Consider the following 16,540-nt stretch of genomic DNA (forward strand, 5'->3'; position numbering starts at 1 on the left):
CACAAAATTTTCTAACTAGAAAGGAATAAAGACCACTACTTATCTCAAAATTCCTTCTGAATCAGGGTTTTGCCCCAAGTGGAAAGTCCCCCTGGTTTTAAAGACTGATTCTCTTGAGACTGATTATTTTTTTGCAAGTAGCTCTATTTAAGACTGCCTTATCCAATATTACAGAACCATCCATAATCATATTCCTCTAAACCAATTATTCTCATTATTCAAGAATGTTATTTTTTTCTACTTTCCTGTCACGAAATTCAGCCCAATCTTTCAAATTACTACAACAACAACAATAATAAATCAATTATCTCATTCCCTTACATGTTTTTTTCATGACACTTTGGACAATAAATAAGAAAATATCCAATTGATGTATTTATAACATAATTATTTATGTTGACAACTCTCTACTTGTTCTGTAAGCTCCATGAAGTCAGGGCCATGTCTACCTCATATATCATTTTGTCCCTGAGAGTGGAGTTGATCAATAAATATTTATTTACTGAATTCAAAATAAAAATCTAAAAGAGGGCATTAAACTGTTTACAGTCTCTCTCTTCTTTCCCTTTCTTTTTTTTTTTCCTGAACACACTGACTTTTCCTCATTCCCCACCCCACTCTCCAACCTTAACCCTCTCTATTAGGAGATAGAAGGTCTAATGCAGCAGAGTTTGAAATCAGACAGATGAGGTCAGGAAATCAGCTCTGACTTTTATGACCTGGGTATCTTCCAGAAATTAATTTGCTCAGAGCTTTTATTTCCTTTATGTAAAGTAAGGCTCATAGCACCCACTTCACATGGTTACTAAGACGGCTATGAGAAATGGATAAACTAGATGATCAATAAATGGTACCTTCCTTCCATTTGATTTTCTGAACAGACTATAATGTCCAGAGTTATGTGCCACTATAATGAGTTAGAGATCACTGCTTCTGGAAGGGAAGACACAAATTATCTAAAAAGGACACATTGGTGGTGTGGGATATTCTTAAGTAGCACCTACAGGCACCTCCTTTTGTCCCTGGTCTGTTATCAGCAATGTCATACCTACTGTTCTTAAATAATCAGAGGACTTGATGCTGATAAATGTTAAATTTGAGAAGAGAGCACAAAGATAGAAGCTTCTTAAAAGTGTCCATTTTTCAAATCCCAAATACCCTGTGGTCCAAAATTGACAATACCTAAATCCTTCTGAAGATGCCCATTTTCTAAGTATGCTCAACCTTGACTTCATTGTCTGTGTTTATTGGTTCATTTATAACATGTTCTTGAACAATTATGATGAGGCAGGCACAGTGCTAGGAACTAGGGTGCATGGTGAGTACTAGACAGGATGCTCACACATATGGCTGAAATTCTTCTTCCTTGTGACTGTCTTTCTCAAAAAAAAAAAAAAAAAAAAAAAAAAAAAAAATATATATATATATATATATATATATGATCTCTCCTGTTTTAGCCCAGAGGAAATCATTTCACAGGGATGTTTCTGAAATATGACTTACAAGGGAACAGAGGGAGTATTTCTATATTCCTCTTCCTCCTCCAGCCACTTAGTGAATTCTTATTCATGCATCAGAACGTATCTGAGAGACTACTTTTGCTTAAATGATAGAGGTGTCAGTATTTTATCATTTATATTTATTTATTTATTTAATTTTTTAAAATAATTTTTACTGTTATGTTAATCACCATACATCATTAGTTTTTGAGGTAGTGTTCCATGATTCATTGTTTATGCATAATACCTGGTGCTCCACGCAGAATGTGCCCTCTTTAATACCCATAACCAGGCTAACCCATCCCCCCACCCCCCTCCCCTCTAGAACCCTCAGTTTGTTTTTCAGAGTCCATCATCTCTCATGGTTCATCTCCCCCTCTGATTTACTCCCCTTCATTCTTCCCCTCCTATCTTCTTCTTTTTTTTTTTCTTAACATATGTTGCATTATTTGTTTCAGAAGTACAGATCCGTGATTCATCAGTCTTGTACAATTCGCAGTGCTCACCATAGCACATACCCTCCCCAATGTCTATCACCCAGCCACCCTATCCCTCCCACCCCCCACCACTCCAGCAACCCTCAGTTTGTTTCCTGAGATTAAGAATTCCTCATATCACTGAGGTCATATGATACATGTCTTTCTCTGATTGACTTATTTCACTCAGCATAACACCCTCCAGTTCCATCCATGTCGTTGCAAATGGCAAGATCTCATTCCTTTTGATGGCTGCATAATATTCCATTGTGTATAGATACCACCTCTTCTTTATCCATTCATCTGTCGATGGACATCTTGGTTCTTTCCACAGTTTGGCTATTGTGGACATTGCTGCTATAAACATTGGGGTGCATGTACCCCTTCGGATCCCTACATTTGTATCTTTGGGGTAAATACCCAGTAGTGCAATTGCTGGATTGTATGGTACCTCTATTTTCAACTGTTTGAGGAACCTCCATACTGTTTTCCAGAGTGGTTGCACCAGCTTGCATTCCCACCAAAAGTGTAGGAGGGTTCCCCTTTCTCCACATCCCCGCCGACATCTGTCGTTTCCTGACTTGTTAATTTTAGCCATTCTGACGAGTGTGAGGTGGTATCTCATGGAGGTTTTGATTTGGATTTCCCTGATGCCGAGCGATGTTGAGCACTTTTTCATGTGTTTGTTGGCCATTTGGATGTCTTCTTTGGAAAAATGTCTGTTCATGTCTTCTGGCCATTTCTTGATTGGATTATTTGTTCTTTGGGTGTTGAGTTTGATAAGTTCTTTATAGATTTTGGATAGAGGTGTCAGTATTAATTAACCTCCTCTCTGAGCTTCCTATAATTATATATATATAACTATAGACAAAATTTTATGATGTGCAACTCTGTTTTCTAAACTAGGACATTTGAACATTAAATAATCCTTTTGGGGGGAGCTGTATCTAAAGTTGTATTTACCACAATATTTAAAAACAATTATTGAACATTGGTGATATGTTTAGTATAGTCTTAGGTAATCTTAAATACTGGGTTACAGAGTTAGGCCAAAAGGATGGGTGGTAGAATTATACACATAAATCCTTACTATAAATAAAATCTTACTGCTATCCTTACACAAAAACACCAGATATGATATTTTATTTTATATATATATATATATGTATATGTACATATATATATACACTTCTGATATAAGGGTTGTCAAAAGGTACTCCTCTTGGATACTGATTAATCTTTGACACTCTTAGATAAAATATTCTTTCCTATAAAATCAATGCAAACACAGCTTTGTCCTTCTTAACCAAGTCATTTTGCACTAGTCCAAATAAAACTCAAAGCTATATTTCAAAGGACAGAAAGAATATCACCATAGAGATAGAAATTACAATTTAATTTGGTAGGGACATGATACAAAGTAAGCTGGGGAAATTCCTTGATCCTAGCTGGTCTATCCAGATTGAATGGATGTCACTGGCAATAAGCATTTGCTTTGGTTCCCACCTAAATCCAACCCAAAGCACCCCAGGGTGACAGCAGTTGTTACATGTAGAGGAGTCTGTGTGGTTCATAGTCTTTCTGTTCTCTATGCACATTCAAATGCCATGGTCTCTCTAAAAATGCATCCCTTCAACCTCAGTTATGGTCAGCACTGGACAGCTCCTTCTGGATTTTTTTCAAAAACTGTCCAAAGGTGTAAGTAACATGACATAACACTACTCTTAATTTACCCCAATACATTTAATTGTTCTCTGTGCTTGGGGTAGAGAGATTATTTTTAGTAGTCATAAAACAATTAATCTGACCACAACACCTACTCAACCTACTTTACCTCCCACAGGAGATTCCAAGTAGGAAAATAAATATTAAGTTGGTGTATGCAAACACCAGCAGTCATGCTCACCGGGACATGAGGAGTTCATCAGTGAAACTGGGGTGGGACAGGATTTGTTGGGAATACTATCTATAAATATTGATTAGATTAGAATACTGATCTATTGGATATTTAAAATTAAATTTTGTCATCATAACACAATCATTTTTACATTTAGGTACAGATAGAATCACACACTTTAATTTATTCATCCATCCATTTGTTCAACAGATATTTATCGTGAGCTATATGTACGAAACACTTGTTACCTACCTGACTTTGCCATATCATTAAACCTCAAAAATCTTCATAATATAATTAGGAAAAATTAATAATTTATCTTAGAATAGCTACTACATGATATAGGAATTAAATAAGAGAATAAAGACACTGGCATATAGTTTGTCGCTACCTACAATCTCTACTCAGTATTCACTGGTGGTTCTTCTACCTGAAATGTTGAAGTAGGAACATAAGAAAGGCTGCTGTTTCTTTCCGTCCTCTCTTTTGGCCTAAAACAAGCAGACTCACCTGCTGATACTTTCCTCCCCTCTTTAGTTGCTCTGAATGTGTTTGTGGATGCGCGCGTGTGCGCGTGTGAACACGCATGCATTATGTTTGAAAAGGGATGTCTCTCTGCGTGTATTCTTTCCTCCAAAATTATAGAAATCTATGCACTCCACCGTTAAAGAAAACATAAACTGAATGAAGACTGCAACAGGGGGTTATCCCCAAAGGTGAGAAAATTCCTCATTGGCTCAGTCCAAATCCTCCTGTCTATTGGCTTCATGCCTGACTTCTCCAGGGAGAGACCCTGTCCTTCCAGGAGACTTAGAAGAGACTCTACATGTATCCCTGCCCCTTCCCTATTACTGGCCACTCACTTCATGGGAAGGCATGATCTATGGTATTCTGGGATTTTTAAAAGCAAGTCCACTGTGTGATGGGTGGAGATGCCTCAGCTTTTGGCCAGCACTTAGGAACAGGTCTTTATCCCCTATGATGTAAGTTCCCTAGGCAACCGGACACACCAGCTCCCTTCCTCTCGAAGGCACTCCTACCTTGCAGTCAAACTTCCAACTCCAAATCCAGCAGTTTTTTTATTTATATATATTTTATATTTAAATTCAATTAATTAACATACAGTATATTACTAGTTTCAGAAATCCAGTAGTTTTAATAGAAATGTGTCTTGTATTTAGTATTGCTGAAGTACTTTTCTATCTACCATTAATGCAAACAAACCCTTTGGGTTGTTCTAAATGGAAATTCCTATAAAAAAATCGTATTTTGCCTGATTCAATAAAAATAAAAATTAATAATTATTAAAGATATTCTTAGTTTGCAAAGATCAAAAACAAAGTATGCAATATATGGTGTCCTCCCCCAATATTATGAATGACTGGAAAAGGTATTTATATCACTGTTTTTTAGGACTGGATACTTAGTCCCAAGAGGTGACAGTACTCATCCAAATTCATGCAGAAAATTAGTGGAAGCTTCAATTTTTAAATTCTAGTCTAAATTTATTTTATACAGAATAACCTCTTAAAGGAAAAACAAAAAAAAGCTTCTGATTGGAAACTATTTAATTTCTCAGTATCACCCCAATAGCCATTTTTTTATGACGACATATCCCTTTCATTTCCTCTTGCTGTAAGACTTTATGTAACAGTTTTCCCTACCCTACACCAATCACTTGTTAAAGTGAGCATTTTTCCAGAAAAAGGCTCCCTTGTTCTTCTTTTTCTACACATGTTTACTTAGTTGGCATTTCTCTCCATCCCTACATCATGAATTCTGGTATGTGTTCTGTATTATCAGACCATTTAAGTTACCCATATATCTCTCCTTTTAGGATTTATCACATACAACATTGCACCCTTGATGCCTAGAACATGACCTATCAGTGTTGACACTGACTAAATATATTTTTTTATAATTTTAGCAACTTTCTTTTCCTTTTTCAAAAGTAACTTAATTGTAATGAAATTCAATTAATTAACATATAGTATATTATTAGTTTCAGAAGTAGAGTTCAGTGATTCATCAGTTGTATATAATACCCAGTACTCATTACATCGCATGCCCTCCTTAATGCCTGTCACCCAGTTACCCCATCTGCCCAACCACCTCCGCTCCAGTAATTGTCAGTTTGTTTCTTAGAGTTAAGAGTCTCTTATGGTTTGTCTCCCTCTCTGATGTTGTCTTATTTTATTTTTTCTTCCCTTCCCCTATGATCCTCTGTTTTGTTTCTTCAATTCCACATATGAGTGAAATCATATGATAATTGTTTTTCTTTGATTGACTTATTTCACTTAGCATAATACCCTTTAGTTCCATCCAGGTCATTGCAAAAGGTAACATTTTTCTTTTTTGATGGCTGAGTAATAGTCCATTGATTGATGTGAATTGCAAAGACATTCCTACTTATCAATGCATAATCTAGAATTGTTGGTCTGCCTGAATTTATCTAAATATTTCTTCTCAAAAATCTACACTAAGAGTATTCTTTGGCCAGCTCCCTTGGCAGGGAAAATGATAATCCATGCAATACTGATTTAAAAAAAAAAAAATCCTGTGTGTTTGCAATTTATCACTTTGACTCAGAATGCATAAAAATGCATTCAATTCCATGAAGGCATTCCATGAAGAGTCCATGTATTATCTTGATTTTTCTAAAAGAGAACCATTCATTACATGGATTTTTTTCCCCAAAGAGTATTTTTTCTTTAGCTCATTTTTATAGGTTCTACTGAGACAAATGTTATTTGTATCCAATGAAGAACGATGTTCTGAGTTTCAAAAAAAAAGGTCAATGAATTAAGTTAGTTTATTTTTAAGCAGGCCATTTTTCATATTCTTTCTTGCCTGGAGCAAAGTTTAGACCATCCTGCAACTTTACCCTGGTTTTTGAGGATAACTAAGCATTTATTATTCACTTGCCTTGCATTTCATTTAGACTTTCCATCTTCAATCACTTAGGACGGACTGCAAGTGTTTTCTCGTGGCTGCCTCAAATTAGTGCTTTTTAAATAAATGCCAATTTCTCCCTGTCTGTGCCCAAAATGTTACAAGCAAACATATGGTATTGGGGTAGCAAGGAGGGAAAAATAAAAAAAGAAAGTATTTACAGACTACAAATAAGCTATTTTCAGCCTTTTAAAGCTATTCATTAAAAAATGACAATTCATTTTACAATTACTACTATTTACATCTTCTCTGACACCAAACTGCCTTCTATGTCTAGGTATATTGTATACCTGGACCTGCTTCAAAGTTTTACAAGTCCCTTTCTAAATCATCGATAGCCCCAGGGATCAGCTACAATACTTGGAAGTCAAGTGGGGGTATAGGAGACTGTTGAAAAAATGGAACTTGAAATCAGACAGACTCACTTTGAATCTTCCTTCAAGCCCCTTGTGTAAGAAATCTATCAATTCTGACCCTCTGTCTCTCTTAAGTAAATCTGAGATGAGAAACTATCTCAAAATACTGTGTGCAATAAATTAAAATAAATTTGATAATGCATGCAAACCCAGTTAGCACAATGCCAAGGACATAATAAGTGTCCAATAAATGAGGGCTATTTTTGTTTATATTCTTGTTGTTGTTATTCTTCCTGTTGTTTAACTTGACAGGTAATTTTATTTATAGATGGAGAAAGTATTTTACCTTACACTCTCTCTGAAACATAGTTCTTTCATTTGCAGAGTGGAGACAGAAACTCTTCCCTCTACAGTTTGGTTTAGTGCTCTGTCAAACCTAGAAAACTGTAGAAACACAAAAATAGTTTCCCTTCGTTTGTTTTTGTTGTTGTTGTTATATTATTATCACGGTGACCTCTGGAATAGGAAGATATGTTAATAACCATTCCTTCTTTGTATGGTGGCCCATTAACTTTTCTACCTCAATATGTGATCTAGAACTAAATCTGAGCGGAGTTTATCACAGTCTCAAGGCTCATTTTTGCAAGTATAAGAATAGCATTGTGCTGGCTAGACACTTAAGACAAAGTATGAGACTTGGAAACGGCATGAATTTTAGCTCTAAGTGAATCTCACCAACAACCACAACAAAGCTACATCTGACGTTACAGCAGAGTTATTCCCACCACAGGAAAAACAGAAGGAATATAGAGTGGAAACCAAGCTGTATTCATTACACATCACTACCTGGTTCATTACACATCTCTGTGAGTTATGGCAAGCTTTTTCTTTTTCTCTACTAACCCATTCTTCCCTTCCTCCCCCTTCCATCCTTCCTTTTCTTTTCTTTCTTGTATTCATATTTAAAATACTTATTGAAAGACTTCAAGGTGCCAAAAATTCTGCTAGGCATAGGGATGTAAAATGAACAAACCCGAGAAGCTCCATTCCTTCAAAGACTATCCATTCCAGCATTAGAACTTAAAAATATAAAGTCAGTATGTAAGATAATTACTGACTATGATAAGCTCAAAGAAGATAATAAGCAGAACAAATGGCAAATCTCTCTGCAATCTTAAGTTTATATCTGAAACAAGAGAAGGAGCTCTCCCTGAGGTAGAGAGATTGATGTTTTATGGCAACAAAAAATAATTCTATTAAGTTGAAATGTTACAAGTAAGGGGATGGCAGAACTTATCTGTTCCAAAGTCCAGAGTTCCTAGCATTCTTGTGAGGATAAAGTAAGACACATATGGGATTTTTTTTTCTTTTTTGTCTCCTATGCTCTGGTTTCTTTTTATTAAAAATACTCTAGTATCAAGAACTTGATGACAGTTGCCAATGGGCAATTTTTTTTTACAAATATCATAAATATGTTCAAGTCTCATAGCCTGCTGAGAGAATGTTCACTGTCACAATATTGATCATTATAGCTACAAGTCTGGCTCTTACTGGTAAGGCCAAAATCCTGATATAAAAAGGAACTGAGGACAGGCCCAGATGGGTTCACTGGTAAATTCTACCAAGCACTTAATAAAGAAATTATATCAATTCTCTTCAATCTCTTCTGGAGGACAGAAGCAGAAGAAATGCTTCTTAACTCATTCTATGAGGCCACCATTACTCTAATACCAAAATCAAATGACATTCCAAGAAATGATAACTACAGACCAATATCTATCTCTGAAGATGCAAAATCTTCAATATAGTATCAGCAAATTGAATCTTAAAAAAGTAGAAGAGTTAGATGTCATGACCAAGTGAGATTTATCCCAGATATGCCAAGTTGGTTCAACATCCAAAATTCAATTAACAAAATTCATCACATCAACAGATTAAAAGAGAGAAATCAGATGATCATATCAACAAAGAAACAGCAGTTAACAAAATCCAACACCCATTCATGATTTAAAACTCTTAATAAAATAGAAATAGATGATTAACATAACAATAAAAAATAAAAAAAATTAGTAGACACATAGAAAAGGGTTGCCTGGGTGGCTCAATCAGTTAGGCATTGGACTCTTGGTTTCAGCTCAGGTCATGATCTCAGGATCATAAGATCTAACCTCATGCCGGGCCCTGTGCTTAGCACAGAATCTGCTTGGGACATACTCTCTCTCCCTCTGCCCCCTCCCTCTGCTCTCTCTCTCTCTCTCTTTGTCTCTAAAATAAATAAATCTTTGTTAAAAAATTAGAAATAGAAGAGAACTTTCTCAATTCCATAAAGACTACCTACAAAAACCCCACAACTAATATCATACATAAAGGTGATAAACTTAAAGCTTTCCTACTAAGATCAGGTCCAAGACAAGAATGTATCTTCTCACCACTTCTTTTCAACATCATCCTAGAAGTCCTTACTAATACAATAAGACAAGGAAAGGCAATAAAAAGTATACAGATTGGGAGGGAAAGCAAACTCTCTGTTCACAGATGGCATGATCATCTATGCAGAAGGTCCAAAAGAATTGACAGAAATAACAACAACAACAAAACCTTCTGGAACTCATAAGCAAACAGCAAGGTTGCAGGATACAAAGTCAATGCTTTCCTATGTAACAATGATACATTTGAAATTAAATACACTAAACCTTCTATATTAGCACCCCAAAACTGAAATACTTAAATATAAGTCTAACAAATGTGTACAAGATCTATATGAGAAAAAGTCAAACTTCTGATGAATGAAATAAAAGAATAACTAAACAAATGGAAAGATATTCTATGTTCATGGATAGGAAGACTCAATGACATCTGGATGTCAGTTCTTCCCAGCTTGATCTATATAGACTTGATGCAATCCCAATCAAAATATCAGCAAATTATTTTATGGATTTCAACAAACTGATTCCAAAGTTTATATGGAGAGGTAAAAGATCCAGAATAGCCAACACAATACTGAGGGAGAGCAAATTAGAAAGACAGATGCTTCCTGACTTCAAGACTTACCACAGAGCTACAGTAATCAAGACAGTGTGATATTGGTGAAAGGACAGACAAAAAGATCAATGAAACTGAATAGAAATCCCATAATGGGATCACATAAATAAGGTCAACTGACCTTTGACAAAGGAGGAAAGGAAAAGCAGTGGAGCAAAGATAATCTCTTCAACAAATGATGCTGGGTATCCACATGCAAAATCAGAACAGAACAAAACAGAATCTAAATATGGACATTACATCCTTCATAAATATTAACTCAAAATGGATCACAGACCTAAATATAAGACACAGAACTAAAAAATTCCTAGAACATACGAGAAAATCTACACGACCTTGCATGACTTTTCAGATATAACGGCAGAGGCAAACTCCATGAACAAACTGATAAGAGAAACTTGATTAAAACTTAAAATTCCTACTCTGTAAAAGGTCCTGTATTTCACTAAATGAAAAGACAAGCCACAAAATTGAAGAAAATGTTTGCAAAGACATATATGATAAACGACTGTTTTCTGAAATACACAAAAGAATCTGAAAACTAAATAAGAAAACAAGGAAATTAAAAAAAAAAAAGTGCAACAACCTTAGTAGACACATCACCAAAGAAGACGTAGAGATGGCAAATAAGCTTATAACAAGATTCACTACATCATATGTCATCAGGGAAATGCAAATAAAAACAATAAGATACAACTACACACCTATTAGAAGGCCAAAATCTGGAACACTGACAAAAAATTCAGATGAGGAGATGGAGCAACAAGAACTTCCATTCATTGTTGCCTGGAATGCAAAATGCTACAGACACTTTGGGAAACAGTGTGGCAATTTTTTACCAAACTAAATATACTCTCACCATACAATTCCACACTCCTTGGTATTTGACCCAAGGAGGGGAAAACGTGTGTCTTCACAAAAACCTGCACATGGATGTTTATATTATAGCAGCTTAATTCATAATTTCCAAAACCTGGAAGGAACTAAGATGTCCTTGAGTAGGTGAATGGATAAATAAACTGTGATATATCCAGACAAGGAATATTATTTAACTCTTAAAAGAAATGAGTGATCAAGTCATGGGAAGACATGGTAGAAACTTAAATGCGTATTACTAAGTGAAAGAAGGCAATCAAAGAAAACTGCATACTCTATGATGCCCACTACATGACATTCTGAAGCAAAACTATGGACGCAGTTAAAAGATCAGTAGTTGTCAGGGGTTGTTGGGGGGTGGGAGAAATGAACAGAAAGAGCACAGAGGACTTATAGCACAGTGAAACTATGTGTATGATATTACAATGATATATATCCTTATATATGTGTCTAAACCAATATAATGTACACCACCACCAAGAATGAACCCTAAGGCAAACTATGGATTTGGAGTAATTAGTAACTGTCAATGTAAGTTCATCCCTGTAAAAAGTATACTATTCCGGTGAAGGATCCTGGTAATGGAAGAGGCTTTGCTTTTGTGGGTCAAGGAATATATGAGAAATCTCTATAGTTTCCTCTTATATTCTAAACCAAATACTGCTCTAAAAAATTTAAGCCTTAAGAAATTTTTATTTTTATTTATTTATTTATTTATTTTATTTATTTATTTGATGGAGAGAGACACAGCAAGAGAGGGAACGCAAGCAGGGGTAGTGGGAGAGGGAGAAGCAGGCTCCCCGCGGAGCAGGAAGCCAGATGCGGGACTCGATCCCAGGAACCCGGGATCATGACCCAAGATGAAGGCAGACGCCTAACCGACTGAGCCACCCAGGCGCCCTAAGTCTTAAAAAAATTTTAAAAACTTAAAGAGAAACAAACTTTCAAAATTATTACCAAAATACAAGTTTCACTATTCTGGTTCTTTAACAATAATAACTACCAAAAAAAGGAACTGAGGAATGATCCCACATGACTAGAAATGTGTAATGGTATTTAAGCCAACATCTTCTGACTCAGTTATTTTGCATCACTTCCTGAGGTCACGGACAGACCAGCCATGTAGAGGGACACTTGTTAGGCACTCTATTAGGGGTATACAGGTCTTTTGTAATGAGTCTGTGCTCATCTCTGAAATTCTATTCTGCTAGAATTCAAATTCCTAGGTCAAAATTAGTGGACATTCTTAATAGTTTTTATTTAGAGCCTTCAAATTTTTTCAATAAATATACTTCTTAATACTCTTACTATTAAGTAAGGTTTTGACTAAGTAATTTACCAAACACCTACTAATCCTGCATATTACTGTTTTAAACATTACATTCACTGACTTAATAGGGCTAACATTTATTTACTCTTTTGTGTTTGCCACATGTTGTGACAGCCACAGAGACCCATTTTGCTTAGGGTTTCAAAGAATTTGCCTAAGAGTGCAGTTAGCTAACATCTTCCAGCTGAATGATCTTTAGGATTAGTTGTTTGTTTGTTTTTTTTAAGATTTTATTTATTTATTTGTCAGACAGAGGGAGGGAGAGAGCACAAGCAGGGAGAGCAGCAAACAGAGGGAGAAGCAGGCTCCCTGCTGAGCAAGGAGCCCGCCAAGGGACTCCGTCAGAGGTACTGGGATCATGACCTGAGCCAAGGGCAGACCCTTAACCAACTCAGCCACCCAGGGATCCCTAGGATTATTTTTAGTATTCAAGCTGAGGGCTACTCCTCCCAGACACATTGGAGCCGATGAGTGAGCACTGCAAGACTGTATTAGAGCCCGGCCATGTACATAAAAAATGGGACATCTTCTAAGAGAAATCTTTGCTCCAGGGATCCCCATGGGTTTGGACTAGGTGCTGTCAAATATGCATTGCCTTATCTAGCTTCCTCCCCTCTTAACTTGCATGGCTATCAGATCTGCATCACAGTATGATGGGTTTCCCCACCTAATCCTGTTGCATGCCTCTTAGGGACTGGTTGCTTATGTCCCTCCCAAAATTCATAGGTTGAAATGCAATCCCCAATGTGATGGTAGTCGAGGGCAGTGGCTTTAATACGCAATGTGATCACGAGAGTAAAGCCCTAAAAAATAGTATTAGTGTTCATATTCAAAGAAGCCAGCTAGCTCACTCTCTTTCCACACGGATATAAAAAGCCAGCCCTCTGCAATCTAGAAGCCGGCACTCACTGGAATTCTACCATGCAGGCACCCTGAGCTCAGACTTCTAGCCTCAAGAGCTGTGAGAAACAAATTTCTGTTTCTTACAAGCCACCCAGTTTAAGGTACTTTGTTATAGCAGCCAGAACTAAGACAGTGCTTCTTTTATCTTTTATAGTCCTTACCCGCTAAGCCACTTCTTCTCAGTGTCTTCCAGAGGACACAGTAACTGATACACGTCTTTTGGTCACCAGAAAGTGTATTCACTTGCCATTTGCTTACAAAACAAAAAACCCAAATGCTCCCTGATCTTTGCATTTTTTTCTCTATTTTTCTAATATAAAAAATTTTAAAGTGTTCTTAATCTGTTTCTGCGTAACACTTATGCCCTTCTCTACCACAAACACTCACAAACACACAACACACACACACACATTCATACCAGTATCAAAAAAAAGTTTTTCTTTTAAAGAGAGAAAAGGCCTCACAGATAGAGTCAAGTTTAGATTCGCGTAACACTTATGCCCTTCTCTACCACAAACACTCACAAACACACAACACACACACACACATTCATACCAGTATCAAAAAAAAGTTTTTCTTTTAAAGAGAGAAAAGGCCTCACAGATAGAGTCAAGTTTAGATTCGCGTAACACTTATGCCCTTCTCTACCACAAACACTCACAAACACACAACACACACACACACATTCATACCAGTATCAAAAAAAAGTTTTTCTTTTAAAGAGAGAAAAGGCCTCACAGATAGAGTCAAGTTTAGATTCTTTAGGAACAATTTACACTCTGTTTCCCTTTGAACACACTCAAGAGTAATTATGGAGGCATTTACACAAAAATATTTATATTTCACTTGTACATATTTATGTTGCAAGAAAATAACTTAGGCTGATTATTGATTATTGAATTTAGCCTCTGTTTCCTTCAGCATTGTGTCTGCTTTAAAAATCACAACTTGACTCTACCAATATTTATTAAACAATCACTATATACATTCTTCAAGTATCATTTCTCCCCATTACATTTCCCACAACAGTTATCAGAATACACTTTCTAAAATATAAACCAGATAATTTTGTATCTTTCAAATTAGAATGATAAAATAAATGTATGTTGAGACAGACAGACATTATGCTGGGTAAAAATGCAAATATTAAATGTTGCTGACATTTGATTAAGCAAGGGGCAATACATGTCAATGAGACTTAAAAGTACCCAAATCCTCTGACTTAGTAGGGGGATTTTATTGTCTATACCTCATAGCAATTTATTCTTGATATATAAATTATTTAAATGGTATCACCATGCTTCCTTGTGTTTATGTTGAAAGCAAAAAACTGTCTTCCGAAATGGGTTGTGGGATACTTGCAGGCTGACATTAGCCTTTGTGAATTTTTCTCCTTTTATTTAATTCAATGCCTGGCACACAGTGAATGCTGAATTAATTTTTGCTGGATTACACTGGGCTTGGTGAACAAAAAGATCCAATGAACAAATAGGCAAAGAGCAAAGGAGAAAATGATTTAACTCCACTCAAGCAATCAACAATTTCTGTTTTACAGAAGCCCCTATACCATAGTTATTACCTAGGGAAAGTGAAGTTCAAAGATGGCTTTGAGATTAAGGACCAGGGTATGAGTCCCAGTTCTGTCCCCAACTCTGTCACTGTGACTTTGGCGGAAAGGACATCTCCAGACTTTTCTCTCTCTCTCTCTTTCAGCTGACTACCTTCTCTACCACTTCCCCTAGGGTCATCAAGGAACCCAAATGAGATGAAGTTTATGAGAGACTTCCTTCTTCACCGAGGAAGAATATGTAATTATGCCCCTAATTAATGTGTTTTAGAAGTGTTCTTTCCTGTTCCTAAATCTAAATTCAATTTTAAGCCATGACCTATTTATATATAAATGTACTTTTTCTCACTTTTAAATGCATGAGGATTTTGCTCTTTGAATTAAAAAAAAAGGCAAAGAGAGGCTTTAAATTTTTAATTTAATTAATAATTGACTTAATGGTAAGACATGGAAATTTATCTCAATAATCCTGAAAACTCATGAACTGAAGAAATTATATTGTATGTGTATGAAGCCGTATATTGAATTTTTCACTTTGGAAATCTGCAGACCAAACCACAGATACAAAATAAAAATTCACACAAAAGATGTTATTTGTAAGATTTTTTTATATGTGCTGCCAAAAATCCCACAGGATTATAAAATGTCTGACAAAGTGGCCTTACTCTCTTAATACATTGTTAAAATTAAACAACAGGAAGATATATCTTCACTTGCAAATACTACAATCTTATGAAATTATTTTCCTAATCAGTAAAAAGTTTTGTTTTGTTTTGTTTTGTAAAAATAACTTAATGATTTCTAAAGTCTTCAGGATCCTGATTTATAAATAACGAATCTAATAGCAAATCTAGCGATATCCATCCATTGAATGATTATCACACGCCATGCACTACATGGTTGACGTTCATTACCTGATTGATCTTCATCATAACACTAGTAAGTAGATTCCATACCCAGTTTAGAGATAGGGGAGTTGAAACTTAAAGAGATTTATAAATGTTACGTGCCAAGCATCATACATCCAATAAGCAACTAACTTTATTCTTAAATCTGATATTTCAGTGTGCCTGATGTATAAGCACATTTTCCCCCCAGGATGAAAAATTGTACCAGGCCATCTGTTAAACAGGTGATATTCTACAAAGGGTCTGCCATTTGTTTTAATCAGTATCAAAATGATTGTTGGGCTTGCCATGTGCCACACACTGCACAGAAATAACACATTCAAATATTATTGATACAGGCAGTGAAGTACTTAACCATAAGATTTCATAATCCAAATCCCAAGAAAAGTGTTTCCCTGAAGCAATAACATGGTAAATAGAATTCAAAATTTAGGCCACAAACCTGTCTCAGGCTCAATGGAAAAATAAGGCTGCCCTTCCAAGATACTATAAACCAACTTTGCACTGTTTCCATAAACTGGGTCATCAGCATCAGTAGCTGTTACATTAGTGACAGACGTACCTAAAAAAAAAAAAGAAAAAGAAAGAAAGAAAAGAAAAAAGAGGGAGAGAAAAAGATAATAATTAACACGGTATTCTTTGCCAAGAGCTAAATTTTGCCAAACATATCATACAGAAATCCATGTGTGGGAATAAAGAAAAAAAGAAATCTCTTCAAAAATATGGAGATAAAC

The 16,540-nt window shown here is 35.8% G+C and overlaps 1 protein-coding gene across 1 annotated transcript in view; it reads right to left on the bottom strand.

Moving 5' to 3' along the window:
- CDH8 (cadherin 8) overlaps nucleotides 1-16,540 on the bottom strand; it is a 334,233-nt gene that overhangs the window by 177,846 nt on the left and 139,847 nt on the right. Inside the window, exon 3 of the mRNA XM_028095485.2 lies at nucleotides 16,249-16,368. Within this exon, the coding sequence (XP_027951286.2) occupies nucleotides 16,249-16,368 (120 nt within the window). The remainder of the gene's footprint in view (nucleotides 1-16,248; nucleotides 16,369-16,540) is intronic.

Source organism: Eumetopias jubatus, unplaced genomic scaffold (assembly GCF_037043125.1).
Source record: "Eumetopias jubatus isolate StellerSeaLion01/CBP00866 unplaced genomic scaffold, mEumJub1_p1.0 scaffold_10, whole genome shotgun sequence".
Taxonomy (NCBI): domain Eukaryota; kingdom Metazoa; phylum Chordata; class Mammalia; order Carnivora; family Otariidae; genus Eumetopias; species Eumetopias jubatus.